General features: G+C 52.5%; 3 protein-coding genes across 3 annotated transcripts; 2 read left to right on the top strand and 1 right to left on the bottom strand.

The window, feature by feature from the left end:
- Nucleotides 1–1,118: 1,118 nt before the first annotated feature.
- LOC117890459 (probable cytochrome P450 4aa1) lies at nt 1,119–5,319 on the top strand. Its single transcript, XM_034795305.1, has 4 exons — nt 1,119–1,345; nt 3,248–3,431; nt 3,504–3,887; nt 3,941–5,319. Exons 1-4 carry the CDS (start codon nt 1,328–1,330, stop codon nt 4,918–4,920), a joined length of 1,566 nt encoding a protein of 521 aa, XP_034651196.1. The 5' UTR covers nt 1,119–1,327; the 3' UTR covers nt 4,921–5,319.
- Nucleotides 4,936–26,603, bottom strand: LOC117890451 (muscle M-line assembly protein unc-89-like). The gene is given in 23 exon segments (XM_034795289.1): nt 4,936–5,630; nt 5,704–6,424; nt 6,578–6,755; nt 6,814–6,915; nt 6,977–7,318; nt 7,381–7,914; nt 7,980–8,254; nt 8,722–9,027; nt 10,438–10,804; nt 10,936–11,353; nt 11,416–12,290; nt 12,361–12,406; nt 14,196–14,364; nt 15,525–15,657; nt 15,720–16,978; nt 16,980–17,041; nt 17,640–17,727; nt 18,132–18,304; nt 18,369–19,076; nt 20,961–22,601; nt 22,824–23,597; nt 23,857–24,639; nt 24,720–26,603. Coding segments are annotated over 23 exon segments (11,931 nt in total). The 5' UTR covers nt 26,383–26,603; the 3' UTR covers nt 4,936–5,316.
- LOC117890462 lies at nt 12,574–14,165 on the top strand. Its single transcript, XM_034795310.1, has 3 exons — nt 12,574–12,768; nt 12,830–13,023; nt 13,092–14,165. Exons 1-3 carry the CDS (start codon nt 12,632–12,634, stop codon nt 14,132–14,134), a joined length of 1,374 nt encoding a protein of 457 aa, XP_034651201.1. The 5' UTR covers nt 12,574–12,631; the 3' UTR covers nt 14,135–14,165.
- Nucleotides 26,604–26,642: the final 39 nt, after the last annotated feature.

Below are 26,642 nucleotides of genomic sequence, written 5' to 3'. Positions count from 1 at the left end.
TGTGCCTGTCGGTAGTCTTCTAAAGACTTTTCCACAATAAGCCAAAACAAAGCCAAAACAAATTTAAGGGGAAGGCAGGCCAAGCCAAAGGAAAGGGGGATTATCAGCAAAAGCAAAAGAAATTCCATTGAGTCATGGCGCTATTTCCTTTTGCTCTTCGAACTTTCCCCCTGGCGCTGACGAAGATGTCTCGACCAATTTCGCTTGTCGTTCTCGGTACACTCCAACACGGAATAGATAAGGAGTCGACGACTAGCCAAAACAGAGATTTAAATACTATTAAGTTGGTTACGTGAAAAGTACTCTGGAGCAGCGATAAGCCAATCATAATGATAATGATTATTGCATGACTCAAGAAAACGCTTGAGAAAAAGGGAAGCAAATTCCCAAAACTAATATTACGAATGTGGAATTTCAGGGAATTTAACACTGAACACTGAAGATTAAGTTTAACAAATAATTTCTCCAAATTTGAATATTCGCGGAAACGATGCCCGAATAAGTCTGTATCTGGATGGGCTGAATTTATGATGACGTTAAAAGCTCAAAGCTTACTGATGTGCAAATGTAAATAATATTAATTGATGTAAGGGAACGGCACCCTTACCGATGGGCACTTGGCTTTGGCTTGAGCCTCAAGTGCATTTGAGCGACACGCGACTCACCTTTGCCCTTCTGCTTGAGGGTTTACTCCTTATAGGCAACAATGTGTACGTAGAATGTGTACGTAAAACCAGCTCAGATGAGTAGCTGAGAGCATAGGCTGGGATCTGGCAACTGTTTGTTCCCATAAATTGTGACTATAGTATGTACATCGGGGAAAAAAATGGTTAATTGATTGGCATGGCACTTGACTAACTTGCTGGCAGCATTACTTCCACTTCTAGCTACTTAGCACTTCAAGAGCCGACTAGTTAGCAATTACTACCTACAATATTTGCCCCCTCTCTCGCCAGAGCCACTTGGCTCCACGGCTCACGTACGCGCACGCCATTGAAGGTACAACTACGAGTGCGACTACGAGTACGAGTATTTTCGGCACAGTGCTGCGTTGTGTATGTGTACGCCAAAGCCGAGCTTGATCGAACCAAATCGGTTATAAGTAGACGCCATGCCGCTGGAGATCCCGCATTTGAAGCTCAACTGTCGGCAGCTGTGACCGGATAACCCATAAACCATAAACCCCAAAAAACTAATTACCAAAATCAATCGTGTGACACAGCGTGTCGGCGGCAAGGACTCTACCTCAAAGCACATCAGATTCCATTTGTTTCCCATGATTGATGTGAAAACTTGAGTAAAAGAACTGGAAATTAAAGTGTTTAAAATGTTTGTGGAAAAAGTGGTGAGTGAAATGTAGAAAAAAGGATTATCTCATCGCGATCTGCCACTCTCGGCTCGCCTTTAAATGGAATTCTGTCTGAGGTGTTGGACCCATAACGAGGCCTATGTTCGGGTCTCGTTTCAATGATGATTATGATAATTTATGAAATTAGTGAGAAATAATCATGATGTGCATTTATTAGTGATCAAGTGCCAAATGTTTAGACAAACACAGAGGTGCTCGGTTCTGCACACAGCCTCTGCTCTGCCTGGATACCTCGACAACACTCGAACTTTACCTTGCCCAAAAACAGAAACGAAAAAAAAAGCGGAAGCCTTCCCATGGAGCGGAGTTGCTTCACTGGCTGGCGGGTAAACAGCTTCTAAGAAGAACAAATAGAGATTTTGGTTCCGCTGGTGTTATTTTGTGTGCTGTGTTGTGGTGTGGGAGCGTTGCCCTTGAAAGCTTCTAATTGCAAATCGTTTTGTGCCAATCATTTAAATCTTTGTTCCCTATTCTGACTTGTTGGAAATCGACAGGAAATGTGCACTTTGAATTTGAAATAGAATTCCTACTGGCAACTCCTTAAATGTCTACAACACTGAGAATTTTGAAATAAATCAAGGCCACTGCCTGTACAGACTTTTCGTTTGATCACCACGAGCAAGGTGAATTTTCTTGCCTTGGGGGAGGACCAATAACTTATTCACCACCCTCAGAAAGGGATAGAGATATTGGTCGCCGCTGTAGTAAAGAGGGTGCAGATATCTGCTAAGTAAATTCACCTTGACCTGGAGTTTCATTCGCTGGGCAAAGAATATGCAAGTTCCCTTGCGCCTTGTGGGTACACCGCGTTGTTTGAAATTGTAGGTTACTCTTTAGTAACCTACTGAGATTTTCCTATTTAAATACTTTCAAGGAAGGACCCTGCTTTGTGTACATCCTTAGATAATACTCACACACTGCATGCAAATGGTTATTTAATTGCATCTAAACGCCTTTATCTTGCCGTTGATTAGCCATAAAAGATCAGCTTACGACTGATGTGCAGTTGGCCCTGGATTCCCCAGCAATATATTGGCTGAAAGCCATTAAGCAGCTGCTCCGTTTACGGATATGTACGAGCATATCAGAGTACATTGTTCATGCCCAGAACTGAACAAAGCTCTTGGGACAGGAAGATGCGACGTCGGAGGTGTTTCCGATTGTGTGCCATGTGGGAAAAAGCCAACAAAAAGCCTGTCCCTGCCAGGTGATCATCATTAGCATCTGTCATCTTTTTTGGCCAGCGACTTGGGTGTATTGTTTTGGCTGCCACCGCTAATCGTAACCTGTTGCACCACTGACACAAATAGGCACCAAACAACAACACAGAGACACAAAGCAAAGAGTCGAGCCGAACCAGACCACGTACTCCGTACTGAGGGTGCAGGGTGCAGGGTATGAGGCAGCGAAAGCGAGAGTTTTGAGATACTTGCTCGCTGACTTGTAGGCTGCCTTCGTGTGATTTTATCAATCTCAAATGCTGCACGTACTTGAGATGGATCATCGCATCACATTGCCCATACGCCATGTTGGCTTAATCAATTGGCACCTTCGTTTGGATACATAACTTGTACTTTCGTTGCCATTACTATTGTCGCAAGTGTGTGTGTGTTTGACAACTACTTGCGACACGAGGCAAGGGCATCTGTGCCATCAGTACATAGGTCCATCAGTCCGCACGTCGTTCCATTGCCAGTTAATTTGATTCCAAATACGTTTGAGCCGCGCACTGAAGTGAGCTTTAAGGGCCAATTGTCTCGCTGCTGTGGGGGCTAGGCAAACAACACTCTGACAAATGGCAGCCTGAGGGGCAAACACACAATAATAATATTGACAGATCAATGCAATTTTATACATGAATGACGACTGCTTCCACAGCTGGAACGCGCCACAAAGTGGGAGCTATGCTCAGTCCTGGCCCTGCTGGTCATCAGCCTGAGCATCTACACATTCTATGCCCATCTGGAGACGTATTTGCGATCGGTGCTGCTGTCGCTGCGACTGTCGGGACCGCCAACGTTGCCCATTCTGGGCAATTGTCTGCTCATCAAGGACAAGGATTGTAAGTTTCAACTACGAAATACTCGTTTGGGCATGCCCTTTGATTGATTGTTTCTGTGCCTCCTGTTTGTAGTGATGAGAAATCAAGCAGCCAAGGCCTTCGATCTGTATGGTTCCCTCGTGCGCATTTGGGTGCTCTTCTTTCCCTTTTTTGTGGTGCTGCAGCCGGAGGATCTGCAGGTCATACTCTCCTCGCAGAAGCACACCAACAAAGTCTTCATCTACCAGCTGATGCACAATTTCCTCGGGGACGGCCTCATAACCAGCAGCGGCCTCAAGTGGAGCACCCATCGCAGGCTCATCCAGCCTGCATTCCATCTGAGTTTGTTGGAGAAGTTCATTGGAACCTTTGTGGATGCCTCGCAGTCGCTGTACGAGTCACTGGGCGCCGCCGCCGTGGGCACCGAGATCAACATTGTCAGCATCGTGAACAACTGCGTGGTGGACATCTTAAATGGTGAGTTTCCCTTGCAGTTCCCCTCCCTTGACTCACTTTCTGACATTTCGCAGAGGCCGTTCTGGGTGTGCCCATCAAAAAGAAGGGCCTGGATCCAATCAACATTGAGGAGTCGCCGTTTCGCCAGGGCAAACTGATGATACCCACGCGGTTCTCGCATCCCTGGCTGCTGTTCGATGGCATCTACCACTGGACGAAGCTGGCCAACGATGAGCTAAACCAGAAGAAGCGCCTCCACGACTTCACCCGTCAGATGATTAAGCTGCGTCGCGAGATTCTGGCCAACATCGGCAACAACAATGCCGAGCGCAAGTGTCTGCTGGACTACATGATCGAGATATCCGAGAGTAATCCCGACTTCACCGAGGAAGACATTGTCAACGAGGCGTGCACCTTCATGCTGGCCGGCCAGGACTCTGTGGGTGGCGCTGTGGCCTTTACCATATTTTTGTTGGCGCAGAATGCCGACTGCCAGGAGCAGTGCCACGAGGAGCTGGAGCGCATCTTCGACTACAGCGATCGGGCGCCCACCATGGGCGATCTGCGTGAGATGCGTTACCTGGAGATGTGCATCAAGGAGGCGCTGCGGCTGTATCCCACGGTGCCGCTGATTGCCCGCAAGCTGGGCGAGGAGGTGCGTCTGGCGAAGCACACGCTGCCCGCGGGCAGCAACATTTTCATCTGTCCCTATGCCACCCACCGTCTGACGCACATCTACCCCGAGCCGGAGAAATTCAAGCCGGAGCGTTTCTCTACAGAGAACTCCAAGGATCGCCATCCGTATGCCTTTATCCCATTCAGCGCCGGGCCGCGCTACTGCATTGGCAATCGATTTGCCATCATGGAGATGAAGACGATTGTGTCGCGGCTGCTGCGCAGCTTCCAGCTGCTGCCGGTGCCCGGCAAGACCACCTTCGACGTCTCCTATCGCATCACACTGCGTGCCTCCGGTGGGCTGTGGGTGCGCCTGAAGCCACGCGATAATCCCATCACGCAGACGCGCGCAGACAGCACAGACAGCTATGGGTTGTAGGCTGCGAGGTGTTAATTTTTCGTTACATTAACTTTAATTAGTATGGTAAATAAGTAGATATGTATATAAATCGATACAATAATTTAAATATTTAGCTTCCTCCTAGCCTAAGTACAGTGCTTGAACCCGTTTAGTCGGGTTGCCTGATCTGATCAGAGAGTTGTGTGGGGTGGACGTGGATGTGTGTGTATTATGTGTGTTTATGGTGTGGCTGTGGGATGTGTGAGCTGTGGGTTGAGGGCGCTCTAAACCAGTGTTCGCTAACGCTAATCGCAATCGCTATTCGCATTCACATTCATATTCGAGTGTTTCGTAGAGTGTTTCTTCTCCTGGGGTTTGTTTTCTGCAATAATGTAATAAAAGTTATGTTTGTGTCGGCATTTAAGCGACATACATCTAGGACGTGATATGTTTCGTTTCGTTGAATCTATTGATGAGACGCCGCGCACGTGACTCGCGACTACTCTCTGGGACGTTTCCATTGCTGTTGCTGTTACTATTCCCGTTCCCATTGCCATTGCCATTGCTGTTTTGCCGTTGAGCGCTTGCCACCGTGTGCTGTTGGGAAAGACGCTCGGTCGCCTCACGGACACGTTGGCTCATCAGCCGCGTTGGCGTGGCAGCGCGCTGGGGCAGCGGTGAACTAGGCATGGATCGGGTTTGTGCAGATTTTGCTGCTTTGCTGCTGCTTCCGCTTTTTCCTGGCTCCTCTGCTGACATAAATAGAGAGAAAATACAGGCATTAGATAAGAGTCAAGCCTTCAAGCTTCAGCTAGCAGTTACTTAGCGGTATGCGCCCCACGCTGGCGACTTTGCTGATCTTGTTGGGCTCTGGGGCAAGCTTGGGTTTGTTAGCAGCAGCTGCGGAAGCGATTTTGGCCTGCTGGAACTTGTCCTTTAGCTGGGACACCTTCATTTTGGAGGACTCGCACAGCGGTTTGGCATGCAGCTTGGGTTTCTCGCGTGCCGCACTGTCCTCCAGCGACTTTTTGCGCATCTTTATTGTGTTGGTGAAGTCGGAGCGCATTATGGCCTCGCCTTTGGCGGGCAACTCAAGGCTGATGGGACTCTCGGGTGTGTCCAGGACCACTGGCAGCGGACTAATGCTCGCCTTGGCAATCTGTTCCAGCTTGGATTTGGCCAGTGACAGCAGCAGCGTCTCCTGCGCACCCACGCCGGTGGCCCCGAGGCTGCAGTTGGAGCATTCACTGTAGCCCGAGTCGCTGCGTTCGCTGCACTGGGACTTGTCGCGCAGCTTCAGGGCTCCGTGGGCATACCGCTTCTCCACGTGCGGCATCTCCACACTGAAGTCATCCTCCTCCTCGTGCAGCGACGACATTTGCGTGCTTACAGGACTGACCAGTGCGCTGGCGGCATTCAGCATGCCCAGGCCCGAGATGGAGGGTCGCGGGCTGTTCAGCGCGCCCATGGCAATGGCAGAGTTCCTTCGCGATGCGGACAGTGTGGCCATGCGTCCCAGGGCACGAATAGCATTTCCCGTTTTCTGGTTAAGCAGCAGCAACGGGAGTTCGGCAAGCAGTCCAGCAAGCAGGTCGGCAAGCAGGCAAGTTAGACAGGGAGAAGCACAAAAGGAGCAGCAATTGCGTTAGGTTAGGATTTGTTGCAGCAGCAGCCGCTGGCCAGCGATATTACTAACCTGCCACTTGCGTCGAATGATAAACTTCTTGAGCTTGTCCGTGCAGATCTTGTTGTTGCTGAGATTGTCATCGTGCCGCTGGCACAGCCACTTGGATTCCAGGCACTGCTTGGCAGTCAGGCGCTCCTCCTTGCGGTGCACCAGCAGCTGCGAGATAAAGTCCTTGGCCTCCTGCGAACTAAGGATGGATGGGTGATTAGTAAAAGAAAGAAATGCAACGAAAGCTCAAAGCCTACACGCAGTCAAAGGCATCGTCATCGTAGTCGTAGTCCGCTCTGGTAATATTCGAAAAGGTCTCCACATCGGTGTCGCCCATGAAGGGCGAAAGGCCAGAGAGTCTGCAAGGGAAACAGATGGAATAAGCACTTAAATACCAAGACATTCCCTTGATCCACTCACAGAACATAGCAAATAACGCCAACACTCCACATGTCCGACTTAAAGTCGATGGGCTCGTAGCTAATGATTTCTGGGGGTATAAATTCTGGTGTGCCGAAGAGCACGCGTACGGGCGCCTTCGTGTCCAGTCGCTGGGCCAGGCCAAAGTCAATGATCTTGATCTGGTGGCTGGTTCGTGTATGGCACATGATGTTCTCCGGCTTCAGGTCCAAATGGACAACGCTCTGGCTGTGCATGTAGGCGACGCCCTCGCACACCTGACGCAGAAACAGAATGCAGTCCAGCTCCGTGAGGGTAAAGTCATCGGCCACCACACGCTCGAACAGCTCTCCGCCAGTGATACTAAGGATAAACAGGAGACAAAGATTAGAGAGCGCTGCGAAGAACGTCTTGGATCCACTCACTATTCCATCACCATGACAATCTCTCGTGGACTCTCGAAGGAGGCGGCCAGCTGCAGGAGCTTGGGATGCTGCAGCGAACCCATGATGGAGATCTCCTCGAGCACCTTCTGGCGATCCCGCGACTTGATGCACTTGATCACCTTTGCGGCGAGCAGCTGCTGCGGCTGATCACGCTCCTGCACCTTGTACACGATGCCGAAGCGTCCCTTGCCCAGCTCCTCGATGATCTCGAAGCGTGCCTTGAAGTCTCCGCCAGACTGCACGCTCACCGCCTGTCCATAGTCCACGGTGGATGTGTCCGTTGTCGTCCTGGTCTCGTGCTGGCTGCTGCTCATCTGCACCAGTTCGCTGGGCTGGCTGGGCGCACTGCGTCCGTGTATGTTCTCGGCGCGCACGCGAAATCTGTACTGCACCTGGGGCTGCAGATCCTTGACGGTGTAGGCCAGGGTGTCCACAACGCGTGCCACCTGCTGCCATTCCGCATCTCCGTTCGCCTTATCACAGTCCGCGGGATCGCAGCTCTGCATTTCAATGCTGCAAGAAGAGAGGAACGTCCATTAAGAGCCACTTCTGGGCAAGCATCAGCGACAGATACTCACATGAAGCCCGTGATCATGCAGCCGCCATCGTAGGGTGGTCCACACCAGGCCACCGCCATGCGATCCGGACCGAGGGATACACTCGGCTGTCCGCTGGGTGGCTCTGGTGGTCCCTCGACGGCCACCGAGGCGGCTGCCGCCTCCACGCCGTAGTCATTCATTATTTCCACCGTGTACTTGCCGCTGTCATCGGCCGAGATGTCCGTTATGTAGAGCGTCGACTGCTGCGCGCTTGTACGGATTGTCACATTGGAGCCCTCAACAATGGCACGGCACTATAGAAGAGAGAGATAGATATATAGATGGGGTTACTGTAGGTTCGTGTGTGTGTGTGAGTGTTGGGTTAAGCGTTGGCCAACCTTCGTGTGGCGCGCACACACGAAAAAAACACGTTCATCTCGGTTCACATTTGCGGTTTGCAACCATTACGTAGCCGGGCAACGGCGGCATACGTCAATACCGCAAGCTGATCGTGACACAGTCTGGGGCTGTGCCCATACCAAGAGCTAAAGATAGAGCCAGGCGCTGGCTTATGACAGATAAAGAATGATACGGATCATGGCCATAACAATGAGAGTGAAACACTTAATCCCCCTAACAGCGGCCTGCCCAGCCCTAATTGGGTCAAGACATTGCTTGCGCAATCAAAAGCCGAACAAATTACCATATGCAAAAGCAAAAGGCAGATCCTCCTGCGTCAGTTGTCAGTTGTGACCCTATTTGGGGTTCGATTGACACTTACCGCCTTGTACCAGATGACTTGGGTGCCCGGCAAGGGGTCGTAGCGCACGCTTAGCCGCACATGACCACCAATGAGGGCGGTGCAATCGTCGGGGCGTGTTAAAATGCAGCTTCTGGCAGCCAGCGGTGAGCCACTACTGTTTCCCCGTACAATGGGCAAGACGAGCAGACTGGTGTATGTCCGTGCCGTGGGTATGCGCCGCTCCGTCTGTGAATGCTTCACTTGCAGCCGAATCTCGCCGCTCTGTGAGGGCTGCACGTCTCGCAGGCGCAGCACCCGAATGCCGTTCTCTGGATACGACTCCAACTGCAACAGAGCAAAAGAGAGATGATTAACGAACACCAAAAGGAAGCCTCAAAGCAGATGGGTAAACATTTGCATACACTGAGGGAACTATTACAGCCAGCGGATGGATATATATTGTGTGCACAAGTGTTTCCGATCCGGCGGAATGTGACGCGTCGCGGTGAATGGTTAGTCCAGCACTGAAAGCCTCTCTCAATGGCAACCGTACAACAATTAGTCGCGGAGAATCGGGAGCACACCAGAACCGAACCGATCGCCGACAACAATGACACTTTCACGCTCACTGTTGCTGTTGCTGTTGCTGTTGCTGTTACTGTCGCTGCTGCCGCTCGCGTTCCATTTCCATTGGAGCACACACAAAAACAGCGACAAGTGGCTGGTGCCCTGTGCATGGGCGACCCCACAACACTCGCCCTGCCTTATCTATAAGTTATTTTATCTACACGAATGTAAACGATATTGATACACCTTAAATGCAGCAATCCATTTGCCTCGCCTACCTTCGACATTGCTACTGCTGCTACTTCTATTGCCTAACTAAACCAGGTTGTCATCTGGGGGAATTCTTGGACCTGATGTGAGCCGCTTGAGCGCCACTGAGCGAGTGTTTCATTCCTCTTCGATCGGTTGGACGGGAGCATGGCGCATCGGATTGGGAGGCGGCATGCGAACGGGCCGGGCAGCGACGCCTCACTAACATTATCGTTTCGCATGCAGCTCACATGCGGCAGTATTTCAATCTTTTGGGTCTCTGTTTTCAATAACTGATGTATAGAAGCAACACACATGGCTGTGTACATATACACATATGTAAATGAGCATGCCTATATGTATGGAACAATCATTATTATTGTTATTGTCTTCTCAATCAAGGTGTGAACAAATCAGAGGCTGTGGCTGAGGCTAAGGCTTGAGCCTGCGGCAAGGCGACAACGAGAAATTGAAAGCAAGTCCAGCCAGTGGCAAGCCGCATTTTTTGATACACTAACAAATTGAACGTTTAAACTGCAGTGATTAAGTGACTCTAAGCCAGGGCCACACATTCACCAATGTGCGAAAACAGCACGCAAAACGGAACATTGCAATGTGTTGGTATTGGTGCGAATCACTGTAAGGCACGTGTACGTGAGCGGCAGAGAATTTACCTATTCACAATAGCTGCTTGCTGCTTTCTTCTTTGCTTTGCAAGCATCTACTCCCAGGCGTAATACCCTAAGCAAGGGCATAACACCACACTCAAATGAAGAGCTCTGTTTGGGAGATGGCAGTTATCCAAATTCTCCGCGTTCCACACACACACACACACAGGCACAGATTGGGGCCAGCAGCAGCGTCAGCGAGCACCCGAACCACTTAATGTTTATAGGGCCTGTTGCTCCGCGGCTTGTTCCCCCCTCCCTGCATACGCACCGTCATGTTTAGTGAGTCATCCATATCGTCGGTGAGCGGCTTTCCATTGAGATACCAGACGGCTTCCGCTTCGCAGGGGAAAACACGCGCATAGAAAAGCGCCTCCTCCCCCGCACCGCAGACCACGGGCAGCGGCGTCTTCAGTAGTTGGATGCACTCTTGGTCGTTTTGGGACAGATCGCGCTCTAGAATGCACAACTCCCCGCTGCTGCTGCAGTCGTAGCTGCAGTCCAAGGTGGAGTTGTTATGGATCATGTCCGTGCTTTCGTTGGGGGAGGTAAACACCTGACAGCTGTATGTGCCCGAGTCAATGTCGAATGGATCGTTCAAGCGCAGGCAGAGGCAACCATTGCCGTGATCAATGTAGCTGCAATATATAATTAATAAACTTTTAGTAAATGCCAGCGATTACAGGTAATACAATCGAGAGAATCGCCAGCGATCGGTTCTCAGATCTGATTCGTGGATTAATCTCTGGGCCTGGCATTCCACACTCACTTGAACTCGTCACTATCTGGTAGCATTTGCCCATTACGTAGCCAAAGGTAGCTGTAGGGCTGGTCGCAGTCGATGGTGCAGCACAGATCGATCGCCTCGCCCTCCACTGCTTTGGTAATCTCGGGCAGGGGCTGCGCAATGACAGCGCGACGCTGCGGCACCTCAGTGTTGGGTTCGTGGAAGGTAACGCTCGTGGCACTGATCAACGGATCATGATCGCCGCTTATGATGCAGGTGTAGACGCCCTCATCCTCGCGCGTCACATTGTCCACGATGAGCATGGCCACTGAGTCCTCCGGCTGCAGCAGAATGTGCACTCGGTCCGTGGGCTCCAGCTCCACGTTGTTGTGGTAGAAACGCACCGACGGCACCGAGGAGCCTCGGTAGCCGCTTGCCAATGCCATGCGTCCGCCAATGGCTGCAAGGTGAGAAATTGTACATGTAATTTTGAGTGTAAGGGAGGAAGGAGCATACACCTACCTGTGGATGGACCCATGATGCGTCTATGTAGATAGGCATTGCGGCGTGAGGAGGAGGCCCGAACACTGCGCACGGATGGGGACTTGGAATAGCGAGAGCTGCGAATGACATCCAGCCGTGCGGTGGCCTCAATACGCCCAAAGTCGTTCTCCAGAGTGATGCGGTAGAGGCCCGCATCGTCGAAGCCCACCTCATCGATCTCGATGAAGCGCAGATCGTCCACTTCCTTCACAGCTATGCGTGTGGTGGGTGTCACAATCAGTCCGTCCTTGTCCCAGGTGGCCCACGGTGTGGGATGGCCCCCGATGGCGCACTGGAAGCGCACGCTGTCACCCTCCTCGACGACGCGGTTGTAGGGAATGGCAAGGAATTTGGGAGCTGTGAAGGCATTTCGCGCATCGCTACGGCGCCGCTCCGCTACCCCAGACAGATCGATGCTGCTGGTGCGGTACGAGAGGCGTCGCATGGGCGAAAAGCTCCGATTGGGCGTCGATCGCGGCGTCGAGCGGGGCGTCGAGTGGGCCGAGAGCAGGCCGCTGGGCCGTGTCAGCTGGCGACTCAGCATGTTCTCCTTCTCCTCGGGCACATCCACGATAATGCAGGCCGACGAGAGCGTCCGTCCCACGGAGTTCTTGGCCACGCAGGTGTACTCGCCCTCATCCTCGGGATAGACGCGAGGTATGCTCAGAATGGCCTTTGTGCCGTCATACGACATCACGTAGTCCTTGTCGCTGGGCACCACATGGCCATCCTTCTCCCAGATTATGTACGGCTCGGGCATGGCCTCCACATGGCACTCCAGCGTAATGGCGTCGCCATCGCAGCACCGCAAATTTCTCAAGTTTCTGACGAATCGTGGGAGTGTCTCGATGTTGCTGCAAGGTACAATTATATATAATTGATACTAGAATTGCATTGCGTATGAGGGAGCGGAGCGTTACTCACCCATGTCGCGTGTGAACCTTATCCATGCGGCTATCTTTAAGTATATCTGCGAAACGAAACGGAAAATGTTTTAAACAAGCCATGCGATAACCATAAGATGCCAGTCGGCAAGCAGTGTAAAGCAGTGCAAATGATGCATTCAGCCCTGGCTGCTCTTTTGGTATTTTAAAACCGCGAAGGTATATTTCGGTATATGTTATCGGTAGATCCGCGGTCACACTGGTATTTATAGAAGATCTCAGAAAATCGTAATTTTATAAATAATTTAATAATGAAGGGGATGATTATTGTCCCCATGGACATAGATCCTGGCTACCGTAAGGCAACCATCCACAACTTGCCCATCCTCAACAGCGGAATGGTGTATAACTTTTGCCTGGCAGCAGCCTCCGAGAAGTCTCAAAATATGTAAGCAACATATCACTATCTCTCTCCCACACACATTAATAATAGAATTTCTGGTCCATAGATCGACGGATAAAAATGATCTACTAACAGACTATGTGCAATTGCGACAGCAGGGCAGCATCTGCGAACTGAAGGCTATGGTGTTCTCCACATCTGAGTTTGACAATACGGACACACATGCCAATGTGGCCATCAAAGTGCTCGACAACCCGCGGGCCATTGCAGAGGGTCAATGCAGCCGGTGTCCCGAATCTGGTAGGCAATCTGGAAGTCGTTGCTTTCCCAGCATAAATATTAATCAGACAATCTCCCACCCTTAAAAGCGTGTCCACACATTGTAGCTTTTATATTTTGGCTTCTCCACAAGAGCACGGAGCGACAGCCCTCAGCTGTGGTGGAATTTTGGGGCCACGAACTGGAATTGCTGGTGCAGCCGGAGCCCACACGAGCCATTCCCATATGTGATATGATTCCCAAAGACGAGGTGCGACTGCAGAGTGAAGCGAACTCTCAAAAAATAAGCGACAGCGATGGACAGGCTTTCCTCTCGACTGTGCTGGAGGAAATAGCCATTTGTGGACGGGGATCGGCGCTGCACCGGCAGTGCGTGGAGACCAGCGATGAGTTTGAGACACTCTTCGTGCATCATGTGCTGTTGCGTGCAAATGAGTACAACATACACGATGTCCAGGGCTTTCGACAGCACATGGAACAACAGGCGCAGATCGGGCTCCTCGAGAGCTTGAATGATGTGAGCAGAAATCAGTACAAGTCGCGGCTGTGGGTGGAAACGCAGTACATGCGCATACGCTGCTCCATGATAAACCTGGTAGCCAAGCGGAAAACGGCCGAGGACGATGAGACGATATACAACATGATGTTCTGCAAGGGACGCGACAGGAGCACCGAAGCCCGTATGCAGCTGAAGCAGCACAAGCGATTCATTCTGAAGCAGACGGAGAAGCTGGAGAACAAAGAGTACGTCGAGTGCGGATTGCTGCTGCACGAGGACTATCCGTTTCTGTGCGCCACACCAGATGGCATCACAGACGATCACATTGTCGAGATCAAAGCGCCAAAGTCTGAAGAGGATTTCGAAAGGTATTTGGAGGCTGGTGAATCAATAGCACCGAAGTACATGGCCCAAATACAGATACAAATGTTTGTGGCGAATGTCAGCAAGGCGCTATACTGCGTCCTTAGTCCCATCTTCGAGACGAACGGAGCCCTGCACTATGTCTGGGTGCAGGCCGATCCCGAATTCGTCTCTAGTCTGATCAGCATGGCCGGGGAGTTTTGGAGAGACATTGCCTTTCCGCGCCTGCTTAATACCTATCCCCAGATAACCTATACCCAAATTAGTTGATGCAGCAGGAGGAGCTGGAATGCCATCCTAGTCTAGTTAATAAATTAAAATTTAATCTTACCTTTGGCAAATATTTGTAGCGATATTACAGCCTTGGCCTCGCCATGGCAATTGCTGGCTATGACAGAGTAGGTGCCGGTAAAGTCCAATTTGGCGCTGGGTATCTCCAGTCTATACTCTGGTCCCTCGCCAATCCTGCGGAAATGTGGCGCGTCCTTATAGTACTCCGGCTGCAGATAGAAGATGTCAAGATGTGAGTCAAGGTCACTCTGAAATATAAGCACAAGCGTTCGGTCTGCGTTTGTCAACAAGGAGCATGAATCACGACGGACGACTGTCTTTATACAAATGTCTGAGGCCTGTGGCTGTGGCCTGAGGCTGGTTTCTATGTCTCGGACTTGTTGTTGTTGTTGGATAAAGCTTATGGCCATATAAGCACAAAATTAAATTTCGAGACTGTCGAATAGGAGAACTGGTAACAGGTATACGCTCTGACAACTGATGTTGAATGGTGACTGCTGACGTTGACCTCCTCCTGCCTGCCTCCCTGCCGCCTGCGTGCCTGCTTCTGCTTCCTTGGTTGCACGTTGCACACGACAACGGACAGCCAGCCAGCCAGCCAGCCAGTACGTGTACTCGTAATAATTTTGTTTTTCCTTTTTGGCTCGTATCGTATAATTGTTTGTATCAGTTTTCGATGGCCTGAACAAGCCTGTTATTTGATATGGCCTGAACTTGAATTAGCGTTTGACAGCGAATCGGATTTATAAGATCTCTCTATGTGTGTGTGTGTGCCTCTTGTCTCTATGGTGTGTGCCACTCTGGGTCTGGGAATGACGCATTTGTCCGAGTAATCCGAGTGCAGCTGTTTTTGCATTGCATTGTTCTTTCATCACAACATTATTGCTTCGCTGTCCTATCATATTCCGTTTACCTTTGAGTACGATTCTGTTTTTCCTTTTGTACTTTTCCTCTACACTTTGTTCGCGTTTTCTGCGGATCAATACGAAACTTTCTTGGAATCTATCCGCACGAGCAACTGTTGCAAATTCGAAATATGAAAAACTAACGTCTGTGGGCCCCCTGGGAGTTCACTTTATATACGAGCAAACACACAAAAAAACAGGCGGAAATCACTTTGCACTACTTCCTGATGCCAGTAGGGCCCCCCACGTTCCTTGTTTCACCTGTGCTTGAGCTTCTCTATGAGAATGGGCGCGCGAGAAGGTAACGAACGCGTAACGGGCGTAACTGGCGGGCAGCGATAACTGAATACGACCCACATTCGCTGGTGCCGTGAATGCAACTGACTGGCCGACTGGGTGGCTGTGGGGTTGCCGCTGCCGCTGCAACTGCTGCGCTTGCGCTTTTGACTCTCGCTCGTACTCACATTCAGAAAATCACGCAGCCAAACCACATCGGGCTTTGGATCGCCAACCACTTCGCAGAATATGATGACATTGTCACCCTCGTAGGCCTCACTGGAACGTGGCTTGACCACAAACAGCGGCTCCTTGGAGTAACTAGAAAACATAAATGGAACCTTTAATTGTCTCTTCTAAGCGCTCTTCAGTGTGCAACTTACGGCAAATCGTCAGTCTTGATGCTGGGTATTTCCATTGAACGTTGCTGCACCATTGTGTGCTCCTCCTCTTCGATGGCCACGCGGCAAATGGTCTCCACCTTGCCGACCACATTGGAGGCCACGCACACATAGATGCCAGCATCCCGCACTGTGGCCTCGGCAATGATCAGCTCGACGTAACCATTGCTGTCCAGCGTGGCGGTCAGGCGACGACTGGGGCGCAGCCGCATGCCATTACGATGCCAGGTAACGCCCACGGCTGGGTAGGCCTCCACCTTGGTGGAGAGGCGTATCTCTGAGCCCTCGGGGAACACATAGAACGGATCGAGAGGCACATAGAAGTCGGGCGAGATGTACGCGCGTATGCCTTTGTCCACCACCAAATTGCAGTGGCAGGACACGGAGCCCAGCTCGTTCTTAGCCAGGCAAGTGTAGGTGCCGCTCATGTCCAGCGTTGTGGCCGCAATCTCTAGCGTGAAGAACTGCCCCTCGGCTGTGATCAGATGACGACTATCGGCGTTAATGAGCTCCTCATCCTTGTACCAGAGTATCTCAGGCACAGGATAGCCCACAATCTGGCAGGTGAGACGCACTGGATAGGTGACCTGTACCCGACGATCCCGCAGGCGCATGGTGAAAATGGGCAACGAGTCACCCACCTCAGCCACATTGCGCCCGTGGGCGATTTCCTTCAGGCGGGAGTCCGCCTCGTACAGCCGCGAATCGGAGACAACCTGCAGCCGCGCAAAGGTGGAGACGCGGCCCTTGGAGTTGGTCGCCTCGCAGGTGTAGCGGCCAGAGTCCAGATCGCTGACCGTGGGTATAGTCAGGGCACAGGTAGAGCCAATCTGTCGTATCCTCACGCGCTCCGAGCTGCTGCTCAGCTGAATGCCATCCTTGTACCAAGTTATCTGTGGCCGTGGAGCTCCTCGCATGTTGCACTGCAGCGTGAAGGAGGCGCCAAGCAAGGCCTTCACCTGGCCGGGCAGGATCTTGACGAACTCGGGCAGGCACTCGACGCCGCCCACCTGCAGAGTGGAGCTCGTCTGCACAGCCGGTCCCCAGCCATAACGATTCTTGGGCGTCACACGGAAGTGGTACTCCAGATTGGGCTTCAGATTGAAAGCGTCGAAGGAGTTGATGGGTGTCAGTCCGAGTTCTCGCCAGCAGGCGCCACCCTCGTGGCCCACAATCCAAGCGTCCACCTTGTAGGCAATAACCGGAGCTGAGTTGGCGCTCACCGGCTTGCCCCATGACAGGGGAGATGTGCGAGGGTCCAGAGTCAACGACCAACGGCTCGGTGGATATGCAGCCAGGTGGATCTGTGCGGGGGTGCAAAACACATCAAATGAATGAAAGACAATACCACAGATGGAATATAGTATGTAATATATCAAAGAGATCCATCCAAATCCTCAAATCAAAGACAGTTCACGCCCCGGAGAAATATTTTTTTATTTTTCTTGTTTTTCCACTACGTAAATGTATAAGCTGGATTGCTGTGCTTTAAATAATACATTATTTATATACGATAATAAAAGTAATTAAGTCAATCGTTCAGAAATACTAACAAAAGATAAATACACGAATTACTTTGTGTGTGTGCTGCTGCTGCAGGGTGTATCGATCGTATTGATCTATCGATCTCATTGATCTCACAGGAAATCTCTTTTGTCGTTTGTGGTTGTGGTTTGTGGCGGTACTTAACCGATCTGCAAAAAGATCCAACCAAAGCTCTGGCATCATATCTCAAGAGAATGAACGCAGACGAACAGACAGACAGACAGACATGCGATGGAACGGACAACGAACGGACAACAAACGGACAAAGGAGTAAGACGACAAAAGATCCACACAAAAGAAGGGTACAAGTAAGGTCTTTACAGGGGATACACAGTAGTTACACTCGAGTACACTCACCTCTGAAATACGATGTGTCGCTGTAACTGTCCAGGGGTAGGCCCCAGCGTGGTTGCGTTGGCGTTGCTGAGCGTGCGCGCGGGTTTACCTATAAGTTTTGTAGTCAGAACGATATTATTATATTGCTTTGAATGAACACATAGAGAGAGAGAGAGAGTGTCAGGAAAGTTGACTTGTTGAATTATTAATTATAATTGTATTTGGAGTTGGATTTGTTGGTAGTTTGTTGGTGGCGGAGGCGTTCGAAATTTGCAAAATATATTTATATATGTTTAATTAATAAGCTTTATTCTTTCTTTTTGGGGATTTTAATCTAGAAGAAGAGAAGCAGAAGCAGAGAAGAGAAGAGAAATAATAGCGAAAGGTTAGTTAGCGAAAGCATTTGGCACTCGTAGAGCACACAGAAACAGAGACAAGACATGGAAGGTACAGCCACAAGCAATAGCAAACAGAAACCACATAGATACAGATACATTATCCCAAAGTGCTTACCGTGACGGTAACAAATATCCTGTCCGTGCCAAAGTTGTTACGTGCCACAACGAAATATGTGCCCGAGTCGGAGATTTGGGCCTGCTGCACTGTGAATCTGGTGTAGTCATCGGATACCTCTTGGCTGACACGATCCGATTGGGTGATGTCCTTGGTGCCCTTCATGAATGTGACTGCAACGGGAAACAATCGAATATGATTAGTGGATATTCCAGCACACGCAAAGGACTCGCTTACGCCTTGGTTTCGGATCGCCGGCAATGCGGAAGGCAAACGAGAAGGGATCACCCACGGCGATCTTCATTTCGGTTTCTGGGCGCGACAGGAACAGCGGTGGTCGCTCCTCCTTGGGTGCACCAACAGCCACATCGATATTGACATGCGACTCGATCCGTCCGTATGCATTCGAAGCGCGGCAGGTGTACGTGCCCTCAACCTCGGATCCGGCTTTCATGATGGTCAGCGTGTAGACACCGCGCTCAGCCAGCGTCTGGACATTGGGTCCCTCGACCACCTGGCGGTCGCGCAACCATTTTACCTCGAGGGGCGTGGCTGTCTGCATGAACTCGGCTGAGATGGCCACGGTGCCGCCATCGCAGACGGTCTGGTTGCCCAGCGGCATGAGGAAGTGAGGCTTGTTGGGATCACGATGGTAGAAGCCCGAAGTCTTCTCCTGTGTGTAGCGTTCGCGACCCTTGAAGTCCACCTGATGGGACATCTTGTTCTCGGCTCCCTCATTGCGGGCCACGCACGTGTACACGCCAGAGTCCTTCTCGGTGGGGCTGTTAATGACCAGCTTGGCATAGCCATCAGCCTGGTCGCTCATCACGAACTTGCCATCGTTGTTCAGTATCTCGGTGCCCTTCATCCACACAATCTCGGGGCGTGGCTTGCCACGCACGCGACAATCCAGAACCAACTCATTCTCATTGAGAGAATATGTGTCTGCAAGAAGTGAACAAGAACAAGGATTAGCAAAGAGTCAATCGAGTCAGTGGAGTTACAGAAGCGGTTAGCAGAACAGCAAAGATGTGGGCAAAGGCGCAGGCGAATGTTCTCCTCTTCGGGTACTCGGGTTCTACCTCGAATTGACTGCGTAAATGTACTTGGCTGTGAGGCTTCCTTGAAGTGCTTGTAGACACGCAACTGGGCGTGGGTGAGACTCTCGCCGAAATCGTTGCTGGCACAGCAGGTGTAGTTGCCGCTGTCATCGGCCACTGCGGCAAAGATCTCCAGCGAGGCTTCGCCGTTCTGGTAGAGCGTCTGGTAGCGCGTGTCCTTGGGCAGCGGCTTGTGATTCTTTAGCCACTCGATGTGTGTGTTCTCAACGCCCGAAACTGCGCACAGCAGCCGTAGAGTGGCTCCCTCGGAAACGGTGCGATCGTGCAGCAGAGCATGGAAGAGCGGCTTGGATTTGGCCACGCTGCGACTGATGCGATCTCCGGCCCGATGCAGCTCTCCATTACCATTGACCTGCGCTGCTGTTGTGCTTAAATGCGATGTGCTGCGTGACCAACTGGACAGATCCTGATCAGAATTGGCCAATGCATCCTCTGCGCTGGCACTGATGAGACGCTTAAGGGCGGCAGCTCTGATGGTGGTGCTGATCGAATCAATTCGTTCCTCGTGCTCCGCATAGCAGGCAAAGATGCCGCAATCGGAGGATATGGGATTGCGTATGACCAGCTTACGAACGCCTCCGGGCTCCTCCACTGTTTTGTAGCGATTATTGCAGATTGTGTGATCGTCGCGCATCCAACTGACACTGGGACGTCCATGCACCTGACAGCTGAGCACAATCTCATTCCGCTGCGCATCGTAGGACTCTGGCAAGCACAATTACAAAGATCAGTAAAGGAAAATGGGTACATGTATGGGTAAGACTCACCTGTTATGCCACTGGAGAAGCTCTCTGGCAGTTGTCCGTGGCTCTGATCCAACACACTGAGCTGTCCCGCACTCTCCACGGTCTGTTTGCTGTTCTTTACGACACATCTGTAGTGGCCACTGTCCTCGACACGCGCATCGTAGATCTCCAGGCTGATGGCTCCGTTTATGTTGTAGATCTTGTGACGGGCATCCTTAGTCACTCGCTCATCGTTGCGCAGCCAGTGCACATCCTCGATGAAGCCGGTCACATAGCAAATCATCTGCGCCTTGTTGCCGCTGCCAATGGTCATAGTCTTCAGGCTGGTCTCCAGGCTGAGGCGCAGCTTGGCTTCGCGAGCCTTGGCCTTGGCCGCCGCATTGTCACTGGCAGCCGTAGCGGAGGAGAATTCATCATCCCGCTTGATCTCCTGAATGACCATATCAATGGGTTTCTTGTCAGCCGCTCGCTCGCGCACATAGTCAGAGGCCTGCACGAACTTGCTGATCTTCATCTGACCATTCTCGCTCTCCGCATAGCAAGTGTACAGGCCAGAGTCGTCGCTGCCAAAGCGTGTAATGGTCAGGAGCTTCACGCCGTCGCTCTGCTCTGCATACTGGTACTTGCCGCCCTCCAGTGGCAGCAGCGTGTTGTCCCGCTGCCAGTAGATGTGTGGCTTGGGGCTGCCCGACACTTTGCACTCCAGCGTGAGGCTATTGCCTTGGGAATGGTAGGCATCTGCAGCCCAAATGGATGATGGATGATGGGAAAGAGACAAGACACAATACACATAAGACAGAATACAATAGACAGCTGGGAATAATCTAGGGATTAGAGTTCCTTAAAGCTACATCTAGGAGTACAGTAGGACTACACTTAGATCAAATCTGAAAGGTGGAACATTCACGTGGACGCACTGGCGTGAGACACTCAAGAACCCACAAACGAGTAACGCGTCCTACCTTTGATGCCCACGACAAAGGTGGGTGGGATTATCTCCTCTTTACCCGTGCTGTAAACGAACAGGTTGCAAGTGCTCACGATTTCGTTGTCGGATCCCCTCACCCGCAGCGTATACTCGCCGGCATCCTCCTCTGTTACACCCACCAGATTCAGCCAGGCAATGCCGTCCTGCATGGACATCTTGCTCTTGGGGCCGAAGGCAATCGGCTGGTCGCCGTGGAACCACTTGGCACTGGGCTCTGGGCCGTCAATGTTCACCATCCACTTGACGTTGCTGCCCGACTTGACGGTGCGGTTCGAGAGGTAGTTGCGGAAGTACAAACGCTTCCTTAGATCCGGTGGCATGGGCACCTCTCGCCTCGAGCTTGTCGCCTCCTCTTCGTCGGGCTTGGGCTTCCTGCGTCGCGGCTCACCGTCGGCTCCTACCTCTCCCTCCTCGCCTTCAGCTGGTGGCTCCTCGCCATCGCCAGCAGGACGTGGAGGACGACCCTCCCTGGGCGGTGAGACGCGTGGTGCCCGCACACGCTTCTCCACGGTGACCATATGCACGATCTCCGTCTTGCCCTCGCGATTCTCGGCCTGGCACACGTACTTGCCGCTGTCCGAGGGCTTCGGGCTGCTGATGAACAGCTCGCAGGTGCCATCATCGTGGTCCACCTGCTGGTACTTGTCACTGTTCTCGATCTTCACGCCATCCTTCACCCACGTGACTGCGGGCGTGGGCAGACCGCGCACATGCACATCCAGCTGCAGCTCGTTGATCTTGCCGTGCAGCGTGTCCTTGATGTTGCGCGTGAATGTGGGAGGCACATCGCCAGTGCCCGGATCCTCGAAGACCTCCAGGCGGCACGAGGTGGACGCCTCACCGGTCTCATCGCGTCCCCAGCACTTGTACTCGCCGTTGTCCTCCGCCGTGGCGCTCATGATCTCCAGCAGGCACAATCCCTCGCTGTAGCGTCCCCTGATCTTGGGTGAGTTCGTTATCTGCTCCCCGTCCTTGAACCACTTGACCTGCGGCTCCTTGGCGTCCAGGAAGCACGAGATCTTCACCTTGGAGCCCTCGGCCACCACACGATCCCTCATCGATGTGCTGAAGTGGATGACGATGTTCTTCTCGCGCCGCTTGCTCGAAATACTGCCCGAGTCCGAGGCATAGTCCGAGGCGTAGGCCGATGAGGCTCCCTCCTCATCGTCCGCCTTGCGGCCACGTCGCTTGCCCTTGCCTCCCTCCTCGGCCTCAGCCTCAGACTCGGCCTCGGGTGCGGCCGCCACTGGTGCTGGCTTTCTCCAGTCCTCCGATGGCTTCTCCTTCTCCTCCTTGGGACGCAGCAGATTCTTGTCCGCATGGAACACGCCGTGGATGTTGTCCGCAATGTGATGGGCCTTGCCCTCGAACAGCACATAATGCGAGATCTCCATTTTGCCGGCACGACTCTCGGCCTTGACCACATATTTTCCCGAGTCCTTGTTGTCCGGGCGATCGATGAGGAGCTCGCAGGTGCCGTCCTGATGCTCAATCAGCTGGAAGCGACCGCCGCTCTGGATCTCAATGCTGTCCTTGAACCACTGTACCTCCGGTGTGGGCTGGCCACGCACCGCCGTCTCCAGGATCAGCTCATTGGTGTTCAGGTGATACGTGTCTTTACATACGGAAAAGAGGATGGCAGAATTTTGTATTATGCAACGACAAAAAGAGAGAAGTCAACACCACAAACAACAGATAGGATTGCATAATGGATGCGATGCGATCGTTGGCATTGCACAACCAACAAGCGATCAATGTCGGATGGCAGCTAATTATAGATCTCCCACTGATCTGATCCGATGGGAAGACAATGTAATGGTTATGCTTGATCCCTTACCTTTCAGCGAGCGAATAAACACGGGCTGGACATCGGTGTTGACCTTCGTCTCGTAGACATGCAGCACGGCCGAGGTGGTGATCTTGCAGTGTTCATTCTGCGCCGTGATGGAGTAGGTGCCCGAGTCCTCTGTGGAGGCGCTGACAAACTCCAGGACCGCCAGTCCATCGCGATTCATGTTGCGAATTTTCGGTCCGAAGGTAACATTCTGGTCATCCTTCTGCCACTTGAGCGTCGGCTCGGGACCTCCAATTACGGCCTGCAACTTGACCTTGGAGCCTTCGGCCACATAGCGATTGGACAGATTGACCGTGAAGTAGAGCATTTGCTTGGGCGAAGGGTCCGGCATGCGGCTGCGTCGCTCGTAGCCGCCATCCCCACCGCCACCGCCTTCCTCTTCATCGTCCTTCTTCTTCTTCGGCCTGCTCTTGGCCTTGCCACCGCCCTCCGCGGCATCGCCCTCCTTTGCACCGTCCTGCATGGCCAAAGTGGAGAGAATACTCGATCGACGGGATGAGTGTGTGTCGACGACGACCGTGTGGGTGGTCGACTGAGTGCCCAACTTGTTCTGGGCCGTGCAAACATAGATGCCGTTGTCATTGACGGTCGGCTTGTTGATGATAAGCTCACAGATGCCGTCCAAGTGCTCGATCTGCACCACCCGATCGTCAAGCACCACGGGTATCTGGTCTTTGGTCCACGAGATGACGGGTCGGGGATTGCCGCGCACCTTCGTATCGAGAATTAGATCGTTCTGCGAGGCATGATATACATCTAAGGCAAAGGAAAAGGCATCCAATCAATCAATTCATCTATTTTCGTACACGGACGACCTCAATCGCGATCGTCGGACAACACACACGGACACCGCACACACACGGACACCGCACACACGGACACCGCACAAACACGGACACATATTGCACGTATAGCAGTCGTGTAATCAGAACACTTAGGGACATGGTATATCCACAGAGACATCCACAGTGAGTAACATTGAGAGACGAGACGAGACGAGACGAGCAAAGAATACCTCGCAGGGGCAGGGCGAATATGGGCTCCGATTCGTCGCCATCGGTCTGTGCCGCATACACTTTGAAGTAGCAAGAGGTTTCAATTTCGCTGAGATCGTTCTTGGCCACGCACTTGTAGACGCCCGAGTCGGCAGTGGTGGCGTTTTCGATGGCCAGAATGGCTTTTCCCTCTTCCGAGAGGTTCTTGATGTTGCCACCAACCACCACCCACTTGTCGTCCTTCATCCAGCGGGTGCTGGGCGAGGGTCCGATAACGGTGGCCACAAACTTAATGGTGGATCCCTCGAGAGCCATGCGATCGCGCAGCTGGGTGGCGAACGAGAGCTTCTGCTTGGAGGGCACCAGGGGCTCCGGGGACGCACGCACTGGACGGAGACGCGCCTGCTCGGCCTCGGCCTCGGCACGCCTCTGATCCGACTCGGCCATGGACTTGAGGGCCGCATCCATTTGTTTCTTGGCCTGCTTCAAGCTGTCCAGTTGGATCCTGTCGCGGGCATGGAAGATGCCAGGCACATGGTAGTGCAGATTCTTGGCCACCTCCACGGTGTGATTGATCTGAGCCTCGCCTATGGAATTGATAGCCTTCAGAGTGTAGATGCCGCCATCCTTGTTGCCGGGCTTGTAGATCAGCAGCTTGCAGACACCGTGTGCCTCCTCCAGCATGGTGAACTTGTAGCTGGGCTTCACCTGGAACGCACCACGCCACCAAGTGATGACCGGCCGGGGCACACCATGAACATGGCACTCGATGGTCAGCTCATCGTCGCGCAGATGATAGTACTCTGGAAGAGGCAAAGAAAAGCTACAGCATGGCAGCATGTATTGCACCTGAACGCGAACACGCTCACTCGCCGACATATACCTTTGATGTACTGAATGGATGGGGGTTTCGGCTCGTCCTTGAACACTTCGTAGATGGTGACAATGCACGAGGAGGTCACCTCGTCGTTCTGGTTCGAGATCACGCACGAATACTCGCCGGAGTCCAGGATATTTGTGTTGAGCACCTCCAGCACGAGAATGTTGTTATTGTTGAGAATACGATGGTTGCCATCGCGCTCCAGCTGCCGGCGATCCTTGAACCACTTGGCCGACAGCTCGGGCCCGTCGACAGCGCAGGCGAGGCGCACACTCTGACCGCACTCGACGGTGCGATCGGAGAGGAAGTTGATAAACTTGGGCCGACGTGCCTGCTCTCGGCGATTCTGCCAGTCGGCGTCGCGCTCCTTCTCGCTGATGCGCTTGGCCATGCTGTACTTGCGCATCTGCTGCATGAACGCCTCACCCTCGATGGCGGCAATGCGCTGCCAGCGCTCCTCCTCGTGGGGATCGGGACGAACAAAGTCGTCGGAGGAGTCGCTGCCGCGTCGTTTCTCCTTCTTCAGGGGGACCACAACGTCCTCCTCTTCCTCGGCGAGTTCTTCGGGATTTTCTTCACCTTCCTCGAGATTTTCGTTGCCCTCTTCTCCGTAGCCAGCCTCATCGCCCTCCTCTGGTAGCTCCTCTTCCTCTTCGGCTTCCGCCTCGGCCTCCTCTAGGGCCCGCTGCTCGGCCTCTAGGCGTTCCTGCTCCTCCTGTTCCTCCTTCTCGGCCTGCAGACGCTTCTGGCGCTCCTCAAAGGTCTCGCCCTTGGGCTTGGCACGTGCGGCCGCCTCCTCGGCGGCCTTGGCAGCCGCCTTGGCTTGCTCCTCCATTTGGAGCACCATCTTGCTCTTCTTTGGCGGTGGCTTGGGTCCAGCCTGCTGCTGCTCGAACATCTTCTTGCTGGCCTTCTGGCCGCCACCAATCTCCAGCTTCAAGCTCAACTTGGGACTGGGTGACTTCTCCTTCTTCTCCTTCTTCTTGGGCGGAGCCTTCTTTTTGCCCTTCTTGACGGGCTCGTCATCGTCGAGATCCAAACTGTCCTCCCGGTCATCGAGGCCTTCAGCAAGCTCATCGTTATCTTCACCGCCCGATGTCAAGTCGACGGACTTGCGCGCGACACGCGGCTTCCTGGCCTTCTTCTCCTTCTTCTTGGGCTTCACCTCCTCGAGGATCTCCTCCTCCTCGTCGACCTCCTCGTACTCCTCCACGACGTAGATAACCTCAACGTTCGACACATCCATTACGGCAGCGCGATCGATTACCGACAAGTCCGACGTTATGTAACGCACGGGCTTCTGCACATCCAACGGCTCGGAGATATCCATGACGAGGGCCCGATCGAAGACGGCAATGTTGCACGTGGTCTGGCTCTTTATGTCCCGACCCAGCTCGAAAGGAGTCTTCTCCTTCTCCTCGCGATTCAGGAAAGGCGTAATGCTGCGCCATGTCGAGGGCGTGGCACTGCGTCGAGTCATGTAGAGGGAGAACGGCGTCTGACTCCGGCCATGTATTGGCGTGGAGCTGCGTCCGCGTAAGCTGCCCGGAGTTGGTGATTTGAGTTTTCGCTTCTTTTGCGTTGGCACCTGCAAGGTGTCCTGCGCTGCTGGCGCCTCTGGTTCGGCCGAGGCCCGTGGCTCGATATCTCCATCCGTTTCTCCCATTTTGATTGGTTTCGTACCTTTTTTTCAAGGCGGTTTATGGAAGGATAACGTAGGAATGGAGTTCGTAATGGGTAACCGATAAAAATTATATCCGTCCGACTTTATATACTATCTATATGTATACTATATAGCCCGCAACGGTTCGATCGATAGTTTTTTAGGACGTGAGACGTCCGCTCGAAGCAAAAGAAGATTCACGACTGTCACCGAACGTGGTGAAATATTCGAAAATACATTCCTTCTCGAATCGAATCGAAACG

Source organism: Drosophila subobscura, chromosome E (assembly GCF_008121235.1).
Source record: "Drosophila subobscura isolate 14011-0131.10 chromosome E, UCBerk_Dsub_1.0, whole genome shotgun sequence".
NCBI classification, from domain to species: domain Eukaryota; kingdom Metazoa; phylum Arthropoda; class Insecta; order Diptera; family Drosophilidae; genus Drosophila; species Drosophila subobscura.
This window is presented reverse-complemented; position numbering and strand designations above follow the sequence as displayed.

Coding starts and splice junctions, on each gene's coding strand:
- LOC117890459 (XM_034795305.1), top strand. Junction 3,432..3,503: donor GCTCATCAAGGACAAGGATT/GTAAGTTTCAAC, acceptor TCCTGTTTGTAG/TGATGAGAAATCAAGCAGCC. Junction 3,888..3,940: donor CGTGGTGGACATCTTAAATG/GTGAGTTTCCCT, acceptor GACATTTCGCAG/AGGCCGTTCTGGGTGTGCCC.
- LOC117890462 (XM_034795310.1), top strand. CDS start 12,632: ATGAAGGGGATGATTATTGTCCCCATGGACATAGATCCTGGCTACCGT. Junction 12,769..12,829: donor TCCGAGAAGTCTCAAAATAT/GTAAGCAACATA, acceptor TCTGGTCCATAG/ATCGACGGATAAAAATGATC. Junction 13,024..13,091: donor CAGCCGGTGTCCCGAATCTG/GTAGGCAATCTG, acceptor CACCCTTAAAAG/CGTGTCCACACATTGTAGCT.